Source organism: Pygocentrus nattereri, chromosome 7 (assembly GCF_015220715.1).
Source record: "Pygocentrus nattereri isolate fPygNat1 chromosome 7, fPygNat1.pri, whole genome shotgun sequence".
Taxonomy (NCBI): Eukaryota; Metazoa; Chordata; class Actinopteri; order Characiformes; family Serrasalmidae; genus Pygocentrus; species Pygocentrus nattereri.
The window spans coordinates 20,575,990-20,589,688 of record NC_051217.1 but is presented as its reverse complement, the minus strand read 5'-3'; the positions used below and the strand labels follow the sequence as shown (position 1 = coordinate 20,589,688).

Here is a 13,699-nt window from a genome sequence, read left to right as displayed (position 1 = left end):
AGGGGAAGGTAGGGCCTGACAAACCTCACGACCTTTGCTGATAGAGGCTGGATGCACTAAGAAGCTCCATTATAGTTCTATAGGGGAACTCAGAACTTTAGCTGATGCATGGGAGTTCAGACCATGCCTTCAACATGGTGGTGGTAGTATGACAGAGGGAGGAGGACTCTGAGAACTTGGGCTGGAGTTTTGGGCAGCTTCTGCCTGCAGCTAGAAGGCCAGGACCCCCTCATAGCTATAGTCGGACTGATGTAGGACTGAGGAACAGGGAGGAGATGGGTTGTGGTGGGGGCTGATGGACATTTCGTCACGCGGCTGGAAGGTCAGGGTGTGAATTTATAGGGCATTAGATTGGAAGAAGGAGGGGTTTCAGCCACGCTTCTCCCCCAAACTTAAGTTCTCACTACATTTTGTTTTGATTTTTTGAGCTAGATTTTAGCACTGTGTTTTTATCTACTCTGGTATTCGCTGGATTCCACAGAAGAACCCATTTCAGTTCCCTCAATGCAAAAAAATTGTATGTTGTCAAGTAAAATGATATTAAATCTAGTTGATATATCCAGCATGTCTCCTGTTGAGATTGTTGTAAGCTTATTTTAAGGTTAACTTCACAAATATTTTTACTTGGTTTAAGAAATGTGCTTGAAACAAGCTGAACTATCTGCCAGTTTAGTGAGATACTTTTACTTAATAAAGCTACTTAACTCTCATTCTCCAGGGTATATTTTGGTTTATCCATCTGAATTTAAGTGACCAAATCATAAGGCAAATTATTCGGTAACTGCATGAAATAAATGGAATTTTTGATTTATTTATTTTGTAAAACGTCCCCTCAAATGAACAGAACATGTGTTTTATGATCTACATTTAGTGCTATTCACTTACAATTTACTGCTGAATCCAAAAATCTTATTTTATCTTTGTTATTTTATAAAAATAATTTTTACAGGGCAGATCACTGAAGAGATGCCGTCTGTTTATAGTTTATAACCCAGATTTGGGGGAAAACGGGTCGACTTTCAGTAGAAAAACAAACCGAGTTCAGCTTTAAAATGACATCACCATCTATTTGACTGGAAAGGAGAGTTCCAGCCTCATACGATGCCCAGCTTCTGAATGTAGCTTATGAAATATGAAACTTATGAAGAACATGACGAAGTGCGTTTTGGAACCACCGGTGGTCCCGAGGAGTTGAAGAGGTTAAAACAGGTAAATAATGTCTAAACATTATAATGAGTGCAAACCACTTTAAAATAAGAAACACTACATATATTGACTAGAATTAAGACTTTCACCTGACAAGATACTTATCCACCCTTCAGTGGATGTTCTTCCAGTGGAGAACCAATGTCAAGTTCTCTGAATTAGTCATGAAGCCCTTGCTGAGTAGCTGACGAGTAGCGTTCAACGAGGCGGACCGAAGTCTGCTGTGCACGAGGCCTGGAGTGTGACACGTGTTCTGTGGCAACAGTCAAAGAGGCCTTTGTGGAACCTTTTTTAAGAGTGTAGTGTGATGTTCAGGGCCTGAGGCAGTGAAAACCTAATAGACTGTAATAGACAGAGGGGCCGGGGACTCCAGTGTGGGGGATGGAAAGTAAATAATTCTGTGGTTGAGGACTCGAGGGAGCACACTATTTAGTGACTAACGTAGGCATCACTCATCTTTGCTCAAAGCCCCGTACTGATCATATTTCATGAGGTGCAAACACACAAATAGAAGCGATAAACCTAAAATATTTATTTTATTGACACAACAGAGAGTTTTCTCCTCTCCTCTGCTCATCAAGGCAATTAAGAAATCATGCTAAGGCTATGGAAAGTAATGGAAACGACAGATTGACAGACATTTTTCGCAGGATCTGCTGAGGCGGCATGTACAAAAACTGATTCATCTTCAACCAGACCACAGATGACCTTCACCACCTGATACAGGAGTTTCATTCTGATTCATTCAGAGGGGTCACTTTTCACAGCTTTGCTGTGATGGACCCATATTAAAGAGGCAAAAAAAAAAAGCGTGCTCTGACCAAAAAGAACTTGGTCCATTATAAATACACAGATTGTGCTTAAAAGCATCTTTGAAGAAAAAAAGAAAAAAAAAAGGGGGAAAAAGGAAGAAAACAGTCAGAGATGCACCAACAGAGGGGGCTGGTGAGTCTTCTGTCTGTGTGAAAGTGCAAAGACAAGCAAAAAAAAAAAAAATACATCCGGGATGATAAAAATACATACATCATCAGATAAAATAATAATAATAATAATAATAATAAAAACAAAACAAAAAAACCAGAAGGTAGAGGCAAAATGTAAGAATGGAAATGGGCTGTACATGTACAAGGCCTCTGCTAAAAGTGAGACTGTATCCTTGTTGTGTGAAGCAAGGATTCAGCGAATAAGCAGCACTGTTTTAATTCTATTTAAAAGTCCCGTCTACTCAGTGCCATCGAACTAAAATATCAAAATATCCCATGGACAAAATCAGGGGGTTCAAGTCACGAGATGTCACACACGTACTGAAGTCAAGTAGGCAAAAATAAAGTTTCTCAACATTAATGGTTATGATACAGTGTACATGAGACGTAACATACACAAACAGAGCCAGTGCAAAAAAGAAGGACTCTGCGTTCACCCTTTTTTCCCCCAGTGTAAATATAGAATCATATATGTATAGATATATATACTCTATGAAACAACACCAGTTCGCATGAATGGAGCTACATGAAAACCGATGTCCTCGTTTATATATATAAGCAAAACATTATTACAGTATCAGTGTTTGGTGACCTGACCATTTCAGCTGACGATTAGTACATTTGAACAGACATGTTCAGCGGACAGTCTATGACTCAAGTCTCCATGGAGACACAATATTGCCCCTCCGCAGACTAGAGGGGGTGACAGTGAAGCACCAATGGCTGGACTATTCAGTGAAGTATGTTCCCCTCTATCCTAATGAGCGCGTGCTTTCAGCCTCTCACGGAAATCTTGTTCTCCACCGCGGCCAGCATGGCGCAAAATCGGGAGTTCTCGTTGGCCAGCAGTTTGGACGGCTCGTCGAATTCCACCACCTACGTCGAAACAGAACAAACTCAGTGTTAAATTACTCACTGGAAATCCTTTAATCCTATTAACTGGGGAAAAAAGCTGCCCCAACTGTGTCATGGTGATGCCTCCACTAATATGAATAAGCTGAATTTTAAACTGGGACTTAAAATCTGTGATTCAGGGCAAAAGATACACAAGTTCCAGGTTACCTGGCCCTGGTTGAGCACCATAATGCGGTCACAACTGAGCACGGTGTGTAGCCTGTGTGCGATGGTTAATGTAGTGCAGTCTTGGAATGAATTACGAATCGTCTCCTGGATCAGAGAATCTGTCTCTGTGTCCATAGCAGCGGTTGCCTCGTCTAGGATCAGGACCTGGCGGGCAGAGGTCAAAATCAGGCTGTATCAGAAATCAGAACGCAGTTTTCCCCCATACTGTGACACATTCACTGCATGAAGGTAAAAGAGGGGAAGTGAAAAAAGACATTCTTGGTGGTGAAATCAAAAATCAGATGTTCTACGTCTTTTAAAAGATATATGACATGATATGACATATATAATGCCAATCAAATCAATTAATCAGCCTTTATTTAAACTCCTACATTGTACATTTTATGAGAGTATATTGAGGGAGACCCTCGTTTACAATGTCGCAGTGCCAATTCAGAGATCAGGGATCAAGAAGTTACATAGTAAAAACATTACAAATGCTAAAAAGTAGCAATAATCAAAGCAATAAATTAAAAATAAATCAAAATCAATAAACTATTAAATGTCCAGCAATATAGTAACTTAATAAATAAGACAAAATAAGGATGAATAAAAATATAATTAATGAAATAAAAGATGTAAAACAGTAACTGAGCTTAATATGGCCACACATGAAGTAATAGGGATTCAAAATTTCAATATTGATTTTAAATGTCTTAAAAAGAGCAAACAGAGGTTCTGAGGACTGACACTGTGACCATCACGGCGGTACTGGCTGTTTGTGTGATCACCATCCAGACTTCTGGAGATCTACCGTCCTATAAAAAAGAGTTTCAAACTGACTGTGCCAAATAATCATTTTGGGTTTTTTTTTTGGGCAGGAAAGTAGATCTCCAAAAAGGTGGACTTCTGTACGTCATGACTTAATCCCTGGTGACACCACAGAAGGACTTCAGGTTGACAAAACAAGGTAAACTCTGTTTGTTATAAACAGGGGGATATGATGGGATTTTTGAAAAAGCTCACCTTGCACTGTCTAAGCAGCACTCTCGCCACACACAGCAGCTGCCTCTCGCCCACCGAGAAGTTCTCCCCGTTCTCTACAACCTCAGACTCCAACTTCAAGGGCAACTGAGACACCTACAAATGAAAGAGTGGACAAAAAATATACATATATGGACAAAAGAGAAAGAGAGAGGGTCCACCATTCATCGACTATGGAGGGCCTGGTGACTTACACACTCCTTCATGTGCGTCTTCTCCAAAGCATCCCAGATCTGCTCCTCTGAATACTGGTTGAACGGATCAAGGTTAGATCTGATGGGAAAAGAAATTACAATATTTACAGTACTGTGTGAAAGTTTTAGGCATCTAAGCACATTTTTTAACAATTGACCTCAGCAGCGAGTTTATCACAATACACATTTCCTTGACACCTTCACAGCCGCCACAGAACTGAAGCACTGATTGGTCAAACCAGGAGTTGCTTTTTAGCTACATATAATACTGGGCTTCCTCGAGGAGAGATTAGGGTTAGGATTAGGGCCAGGGTTAGGTTTTGGGTTGAGGTTAAAGGTTAGGGTTAGGATTAGGATCAGGGTTAGGTTTTGGGTTGAGGTTACGTAATGGAAGTACCATATTAACAATACATCTACTTAATGTCAGTAATGTATCAACAGCACATCTACAAGATATTTACTGCACTGTATTCAGATGCTTCACTACTGATACTTCACTGATATGTTGTTGTGTCACTGATATGTTAAATTTATTAACCATCTACAAAAGGGCCACTCCAAATAAAGTGTTACCATAACTACTACGAATTATCCAGTAAGTACTATCCACCTATGATGCAAGTGATGTAGTTACAAGTTACAACTGAAATGTAGACCCTCATATGGTCTAAAGGGGCGTAGTTCTAAAACTGTAATAACTCCTCAGAGGATACAGGGACAAAAAGAAAAGCAGAGCACTTACCTTACAGTGCCACTAAAAAGCACTGGCTCCTGTGGTATGATGGACAGCTTGCTGCGTAAATCAGCGAGGCCAATGTCACAGATGTTGACACCATCAATCTTAAGGGTGCCACCACATGGCTCCACCAGACGGAAGAGAACCACTCCTAATGAGGACTTCCCTGAAGGACAGATCAACACATATGTAATATACAGCAACATGGGCTTTGTGTATGTGCTAAAGGAATAACTGCAACTTTATTTGAAGGACAGTTCAATTGTATCAAGGTAGAAGTCAAGAGTGGCCAAATCTTAATTAACTGTCTGTCGTAACTTATTAGCTCTAAACTGATGACAGAAACAGCTCAAGCTCAAATAGACAAACGTGACTCACCCCAGCCCTCTAAAAGGTGTTACAGCACCAGCCAGACATTTCAACATAATCTGCTTTCTTTTAGGTACACGCAACCCGAGCTGGGCAATTCAACAATATTTATTATTATCATGATAAATCACAATATGTCATCATATGCTTTTCATATTGCATATTGTGAGTATGGTCAGTACTTTAAAACCACTTCCCAAATGCATGTTTGATTTAAAGATTTCGCAGCACAGTGTGTGAAATGTTGAATACGAGTAATTGGATTCACAGCTGTTGGTATTTTTAAAATGTGGGACTAGTTTTTCTGTTCTAACTTGTCAGATTGTGACATGACATATGTGGCATAAAAAGTTCCTAAAACATCCTATTTTGCCATATCGTCGGACCCAAAACTGCACCCAATACACACTCTGTTGCAACATAAACACAAACCAATCAGGCATAACATTCTGACACCTCCTTGTTTCTACGCTCATTGTCCATTTGATCAGCTCCACTTACTGTATAGCTGCACTTTGTAGTTCTACAGTTACAGACTGTAGTCCATCTGTTTCTCTGATACTTTCTTACCCCCTTTTACCCTGTTCTTCAGTGGTCAGGACCCCCATGGACCCTCACAGAGCAGGTACTATTTGGGTGGTGGATCATTCTCAGCACTGCAGTAACACTGATGTGGTGGTGGTGGTGTGTTGGTGTGTGTTGCGCTGGTCTGAGTGGATCAGATACAGCAGTGCTGCTGGAGTTTTTAAACACTGTGTCCACTCACTGTCCACTCTATTAGACACTCCTACCTTGTCAGTCCACCTTGTAGATGTAAAGTGAGAGATGATAGCTCATCTGCTGCCGCACAGTTTGTGTTGGTCATCCTCTAGTCCTTCATCAGTGGTCACAGGACGCTGCCCACAGGACGCTGTTGGCTGGATATTTTTGGTTGGCGGACTTTTCTCAGTCCAGCAGTGACACTGAGGCATTTAAAAACTCCAGCAGCACTTTTGTGTCTGATCCACTCAGACCAGCACAACATACACTAACACATCACCACATCAGTGTTACTACAGTGCTGAGAATGACCCACCACCCAAATAGTACCTGCTCTCCATGGGGGTCCTGACCACTGAAGAACTACAAAGTGCACCTATATAGTAATTGAAGCTGATAAAATGTTATGCCTGATTGTGAAAGTTAACAACTGTAGAAAATAGTTGCGGTCATCTTAAATACTTGCAATCAGCTTCAAATAGTTGTGATAATCTCAAATATCAGACAGGCAGCACAGATGCATACAAAAGCTCAGCTTTAGTTCTCATATCTTGAATCTCAAGTTTATACGGGTAATATTAAAGCTACACATCAACCTCACAAAATTTCCCCAACCTATAGTTGATCTGCTACTATACAAAACATACTGATGGCTAAATTTGGTCTCTACTTTTGTCCAGGAGACAGTATGTCAGATACACATCTATTTGAGATTAATTAGCAACTCGACCTGGATTGAGATAATTGTGTGATGATTCATGCCGGCCTCACATCAAACGACTTTTCAAGCCACTTCACTGTCACAGAGAATTTTTCAGTGTCAGGATAAAATCATGAGAGTCTTGCTAGAGCAGCATTGCGTCGCCTCATCTCGGTCGGTATATGTGTGACTGCCAGAAATCTTTGTAAAAACAGCAAATCTGCTCAACTTTAATACAATAGTCACATTAACTTAAAATATAAACTGACTGCTTAAATTTTTTTTTGGTTTGTTTTTTTTGTTTCTTTGTTTTTTATGGTTAAGTTCATGACACCCAATCAACAATGCTGCATCGCTGCATGCTCTGTTGATGTGTAAATCTTCATATCAAATTTAAAAAGCATTTTACAGGTCAATAGAAAGATTCTGGGTAATGATCTGTCAGAGCATACAGTTCCACAGTATACTCAGATACATGCTCAGCCAACATATCTTCCCATCTGTACCGCTATAGAGTGGAGGGAATAGTGTTTATCGGCTTGTAAATTTCCACCAGGTGCATAATGGGGAATATTCTCAAAAATCCAGCCATAGTCTTGTAAATAGAGACACTGCAAGATTCCTAGTCTTTGCAAAATCATAGTCTGTGACTAAAAACCGCGACACATCTTTAGATGAGAGGGAGTCAGACTTAGGTTATGGTTAGCATTAGGCACACAGTGTTGACCGGTGCGGTCTAAGCTTCCATCACTTGTTTGCTACATTAGCCTAAAACTAAATAAGCAAGACACCAAACATCTGAAATGAGAGATCCACTGACCTGAGCCTGTTCGTCCCACAATCCCAACCTTCTCCTTGGGCCGTATTGTGCAGGACAGTTTCTTCAGTACCAGTGGAAGGTTCTCTCTGTACCTCATTTCTACTCCGTCAAACACCACCTCACCCTCCTGCGGCCATTCTGGAGGGGGGGCTTTGTTCTTGACCCTTGCAGGGGCTTCAAGTGACAGAGACTGTGGAGATAAAGGGGACAAAAGAATGATGTTCCGTTCCTACGTCTGTCACCTGAAAGGAAAATTCTGGACCGTTGTCAGGAGGTGGTATGTAATTTAATGAGAAGTCCCATTCAGCATTAAACAAGGTCTCTAGAGATGTCAATAAAGATTAGCACCTTAATGTAGTGGTGGATCCTCTCAACTGAGGTGAAGCGAGCTTCAGTCTCAGAGGCCAGACGGACGGTAAACTGGAACAGTCCTGTCAGCTGTGAAAGAGGGAAGAATGTGTTCTTTTCATGTGTCATCTGTTGGAAACAGTTATGTGTATATTGGCTGTTTTTGAAGCACATGGTTTATAGACTTCCATTAAAGGCCTATTTTGTACAAGGAAAAAAAAAAGTGATTTTACCCCCTTAAAAGGATATCTTATTACACACTTCTATAACCTGAGAAAAACTCAACCAGTTTGCACTGAAGCCTCTGTAGTTGCTGAATAATAAACCTTAGTATGCAATAAGCCTGGGATTTAACAGGGAGATAAACACAGTGGAATCCAAAGGTTTTGTGTTTTAACACTCTGACAACTCCGGGAGAAAACAGACGAGGACAGAAAAATGGACTCACTGACTAACACTGATGATGAATCTATAATTTTATAATTTTTCTGCAACTAAAACGTGGACACAGTGGGTACACACTAATCCACAAAATGACTGTATGTCAGCAGATCATGTTCATGGACACCTAGATAACCGAAAACAGTTGCTGTGTCGCTGCACCATCATTCCCAGCCTTCCAGCTATGATCTTCCATATGTTTTCTTTAAGATGGTCTTTTATGCTGCCATTTATTTGGACTGCAACCATGACAACAGAGCTCAGCATAAATTTTAATGCATACATACACACAGAATACTCAGCTGGCTTTGATTAAAAATGTTACTCAATGTTGCAGTGCATCATTTTTGACTCGACATAAAAGACGGCATTAATATCTGTATGTTCGTTTTCAAAACTTGACACATTTTTTCATTTGTAAAAAAACAAACAGAGTTTTGAGCGTTGAGTATCATAATATTGCAGAGTAAAACTACATGGAGTTTAGAAAAGGAGACAAAAAACGTGACTAATATATTTACCCAAGTACACAGATACTGAAGCTGGTATATACTAAACCATCCCCCTTTGCCCTCACCTGCACAGCATAAGATATCGCCAGGCCTGCGTAGGCAGGGGGAATTTTTCCATGCATGAGAACGATCATCAGAGCCGTGATGCTGATGAGAGCCACGCTGATCACATCTAGACGCACAGCCAGCCAGCGCATTGCACAGCTGAACAGGTAAAAAGGAGCCTGGTTCTGATCCAGCAGCTCCTGATACCTGGAAAACAAGCAAACACACGAAATAGATTCAGTCAACGTACTTAAGTGGGTATACATTGCAAAACACTGCAGTTTTGGAAAGACTTGTGTGTACATAGGGAATAGACTGCTATAGACTATAAGTGTTTCAGGAGAGCCAATTGTTTTTAATGTTCTACTACACTTGGTTACAGTCATGAAAGACTTCAGATCATTAGAAGCTGAAATGATCCAGGTGTATCATCATAAAAGCACAAACTACACTGAAATCCAATTGCCTTCCAGTAATGGGAAATCAAAATGTGCTAAAAGACACTGCAGTGGGATGTGCTGGCACTGTTATTGCATGGCATAACATCAGGGCTATAAGGTTCCAATCTGGGTGGTCTGAGAATTTACCTGCGGAGGAACTCGTCTCCTTTCCCATAGGCGTGCACTGTGTTCAGGCCCTGGATGCTGGAGGCGATGTGGGAGAGGAAGGGTGACTGTGTGACGTTATCCAGCCGTTTGAGCTCCCGTATGAAGACTCGTGAGACGGCGTGCAGCAGTGTGAAGAGGAGCACCAGCGGGCCCACGGCCACCAAGAACCAAGGAAACACACTGCTAATCACCCCCAGACAGAAAAGCACCAGGATTACGTTCTGGATGAACATCTCTGCTTGGAATGGCAGACGCGTATCCACTGAGACATGAGAGGAGACAAAACAGAGAGGTGCAGAGTACCTGGTTAGCCAGAAGCTTGAGGCCTAGCACTGCTAGCCAACACGCATCCAGAGCTCCAGGTCAGCTAAAGCTGGGCCGACACTACATGAGCTTTATCACAATGTTAATCCGACAATTTTTCACAATCAAAGCCACTTCTTTTTCTCCAGTGGGGAACTTGATTGGAAACAACTGATGGCTTGGATGATCTGGTAGTGCGACAGATCATTTTTAGCCTTCTGATCTAACTCTGAAGTAATCAGAGGCCTTCATTTGATCTTATGACTCAAAATGCTCATAAGTCCTGTAGTATGTGATGGTTAGCTACGTAACTGAATGTGTGATTCAGGGAACAGCTAATGAGAGATCGAAGAAAGAGGAGCTACATGCTAAACACTCTCTTTACTAGTCAGTCAGATGCATGTTGGTAATGAAACATTTGTATTTCTCAACCAAACATCCATCCACAATTTGTATTTTCACTGTGCTGAAACTTTAAAGAAGCTATCCAGTGCTGATGTGCTCCAGTGATCACATGCTCTGACCCCTCCCTGACAGAACTCTGTACAAGCAAAAATGTGATGATGAGTTCAGACTGAGGGAGGAGCAGTGGAAAAAACCTAATATATGGCCTTTGTTCTAAAGCCAGGGACGCTGATTCATGCTGTACCTTCATCCATGTCCCTGGAGAATCGGTTGAGGATACGGGCTGTGGGTGTGGTGTCAAAGAACTTCATAGGGCTGCGAAGTATCTTCCTGAAGAGCTCCTCGTGAAGCCTAGAGGAGGCACGCAGGGTTCCCTAACAACAAATACATGCATATTAGTATCAGACAGAGATAGACAGAGAAGATAAACGTAAAAACTGTGGGGAAATAATGTGTACCCACCCCCACCTCAAAGCCACAGTCACACTAAATATATACAGTTTGCTTTCCGTAATGAAATGGTTGAATGGAGACTAGACCAGAAGATTGGTGACGAAAATCCTCTGTAGCTAACTCACCATAAACTGAACATAATGATACATTCACAAGACCATAAGGCTGATCTATAGCAAAAAAAAAAGCACAGACATAGTTGGCCACAGTGGAGTGAAGTGTGCAGCTGTGGTTAGCCAGGGAGTTAACACTGGAGTTAAACAAGCTGTCTAACTCGCCTACCATGAACAGCAAAAATACCAAAGTGAGCATAATTATATTCAATATGTACATATTTGCCAGTGCTGCACCCTTGATGTAGCACAAAAGTGTAGGTAACTACATGGTTGGTGGCAGTGGGGTAACTGCGGCTAACCCACAAACTAACATCAGAGTTAGGAAACTCGCTAATCCGCCAACTAAAAACAGCAAAATGACAACGGTAAAAAAAATAGAACAGTCTACTGACTAACTACGTATTATGTCTCCAATTCGACGCTTTTTTTATAGCCAGCGAAAAAGAAATGTTAAAAGTTCCTGCGTAAATTTGGCTAAAATTGGTCTATTTTGGAGGTCTGTTGCTGCTATAACAAGCCCTGCGCCTTCAGAGGTTAAAACAGTCGTGCTTCTGGTCGAAGACATGAATTTGTGCGCCAAACGTCACCGAAGTTGAACTTGAAGCGAAATATGAGACGCGAAATGTACATGAACGCAGGGACACGGAATTGTTTACTGTGGTGAATCCCATTGAAATTCATGTCATTTTGTTCAATTTTGGCAAATGCTAGTGTGACTGGGCCTTTAGTCCAGGTGAACCGAATCTCACCTTCACAAAGACGATGCCTCTCAGCAGTTTGAGTAAGAGCATGATGCCCATGGACATGGTGTAGACAGCAGCGTAGTACTGCATCAGAGGATTGTCCCGCATGCTGTCGCTCACCATTGAACTGTTCCCCACTAACACCGTGGTGTTCTGCACACAATGGAAAACATCAAGTTGCACAAACACACCACACATCGTAGTGTTGATTACATTCTGTAAAGCTCAGTACTTTTTAATAAGCAGAAACGACACATTCCCCTGCTCAGGTGTGCTACAGAAACTGTGGCAACGATAACGCCAGTGTTTACACAATAGAAAGGAATATCCACGACATGCCTGAACATATTTTCCTCTGCATTGTTCTTTAACAAAGACATGCTAGTAGAGGTGGGTAATATGGCAAAAATTTAAGGCCATGATATTTCAAGTCGTTATTACGATGCACAAAACACTGTATGGACAAAAGCATTGGGACACACCTCTTAGTTATTACATTTCTGTGTTCCATTCAGTCTCATTTCCACAGGTGTATATAATCAAGCACCTAGCCATGCAGCCTGCCTTTACAAAAAAGTGTGAAAGAATGGGTCATTCTAAAGAACTGACTGAATTCCAGCGTGAATTGTATGCTTCCAACTTTGTGGGAACAGTTTAGGAAAGGCCCTTTTCCATTCCAGCATGACTGCACACCAGTGCACAAAGCAAGGTCCATAAAGGCCTGGCTGGGTGAGTTTGGCGTGGAAGAACTTGACTGGCCCTCACAGAGCCCTGACCTCAACCCCACCCAACACCTTTGTGATGAACTAGAACAGAGATCGTAAGCCAGACCTTCTCATCCAAAATCAGTGTCTGACCTCACAAATGCTATTCTGGAAGAATGGACAAAAATTCCCACAACCATCCTGCAAAAAGATTCCCAGAAGAGTGCAAGCTGTTATAGCTGTAAAGGGGGACCAACTCAATATTATTGCTTATGGATTTAGAATGGGATGTTATAAAAACTCCTATAGGTGTAATGTGTAGATGTCCCAATACCTTTGTCCATATGGTGTATGTCACAATATTTTTTCTGACATTATCTGACAAATCTGACAAATATTGGCACATTTAAAAAATACTTACAAAAACTGTAGCGAATGATTTATATTCAACATTTCACACACTGGCTGCACTAAACCCAATTGAACAGGACTGATCATCCTCTCTCAGCAATCAAACATGCAGTTGGGAAGTGCTGTTTAAATACTGATGATGTCCATGAGAAACTCGGAGAAGCATGTTGTGACATTTATCGCAATTAATGATCATCATTTTCATACTGCTCAGCCTATGCTAGCACTTCTCAAAGCTTCACACAAACCACAAGTAAAAGACTACACATAAAAAATTTACATGGCCTCTCCTTACACCTACTCTTAGATCTCAGCAGCGTCTCTTCTCCACAAGAACGGTTTGGAAAAAAAAATGCTATATTTAGCAACGTCTTAAAAACGGGCTAGGAGACTAAATATGGGCTGTGGAATGATATTCACGGCATGTTGTCAGCTCCTTCATACCCTTAAAAGGAGAGCAAGGAGAATAATACATCACTCATGGATGTTAAACAACCCCCACCCCCAACTGCAAGTGTTCTCTTACCCCACTGCCCTGTTTGATCCAGTAGCTCAGCCACCAGTTACTGAAGGCAGTGCTGCCCACATTAAGGATGAAGAGAGCCAGGATGAAGAGGAATACAGGCAGGCCACCTAAGGCTTGGATATAGAGTCCGTACACGGCACAAGGCACCGAGCCTTTACCCCGCTCTTCAACCTGCATCAGCTGACCTGGAGGGGAGAGAGAAGGAGATGCC

The 13,699-nt window shown here is 41.5% G+C and overlaps 1 protein-coding gene across 1 annotated transcript in view; it reads right to left on the bottom strand.

Annotated features, from left to right (window-relative positions):
- Positions 1 to 1,723: 1,723 nt before the first annotated feature.
- abcc5 (ATP-binding cassette, sub-family C (CFTR/MRP), member 5) overlaps positions 1,724 to 13,699 on the bottom strand; it is a 45,207-nt gene continuing 33,231 nt past the window's right edge. Inside the window, exons 18-29 of the mRNA XM_017707993.2 lie at positions 13,489 to 13,673; positions 11,854 to 12,000; positions 10,780 to 10,909; positions 9,807 to 10,089; positions 9,240 to 9,426; positions 8,222 to 8,311; positions 7,874 to 8,063; positions 5,232 to 5,391; positions 4,490 to 4,568; positions 4,278 to 4,391; positions 3,252 to 3,416; positions 1,724 to 3,065 (exon numbers count right to left, since the gene is read on the bottom strand). Coding sequence (XP_017563482.1) covers positions 2,964 to 3,065; positions 3,252 to 3,416; positions 4,278 to 4,391; positions 4,490 to 4,568; positions 5,232 to 5,391; positions 7,874 to 8,063; positions 8,222 to 8,311; positions 9,240 to 9,426; positions 9,807 to 10,089; positions 10,780 to 10,909; positions 11,854 to 12,000; positions 13,489 to 13,673 — 1,832 coding nt within the window. The 3' untranslated portion in view covers positions 1,724 to 2,963. The remainder of the gene's footprint in view (positions 3,066 to 3,251; positions 3,417 to 4,277; positions 4,392 to 4,489; positions 4,569 to 5,231; positions 5,392 to 7,873; positions 8,064 to 8,221; positions 8,312 to 9,239; positions 9,427 to 9,806; positions 10,090 to 10,779; positions 10,910 to 11,853; positions 12,001 to 13,488; positions 13,674 to 13,699) is intronic.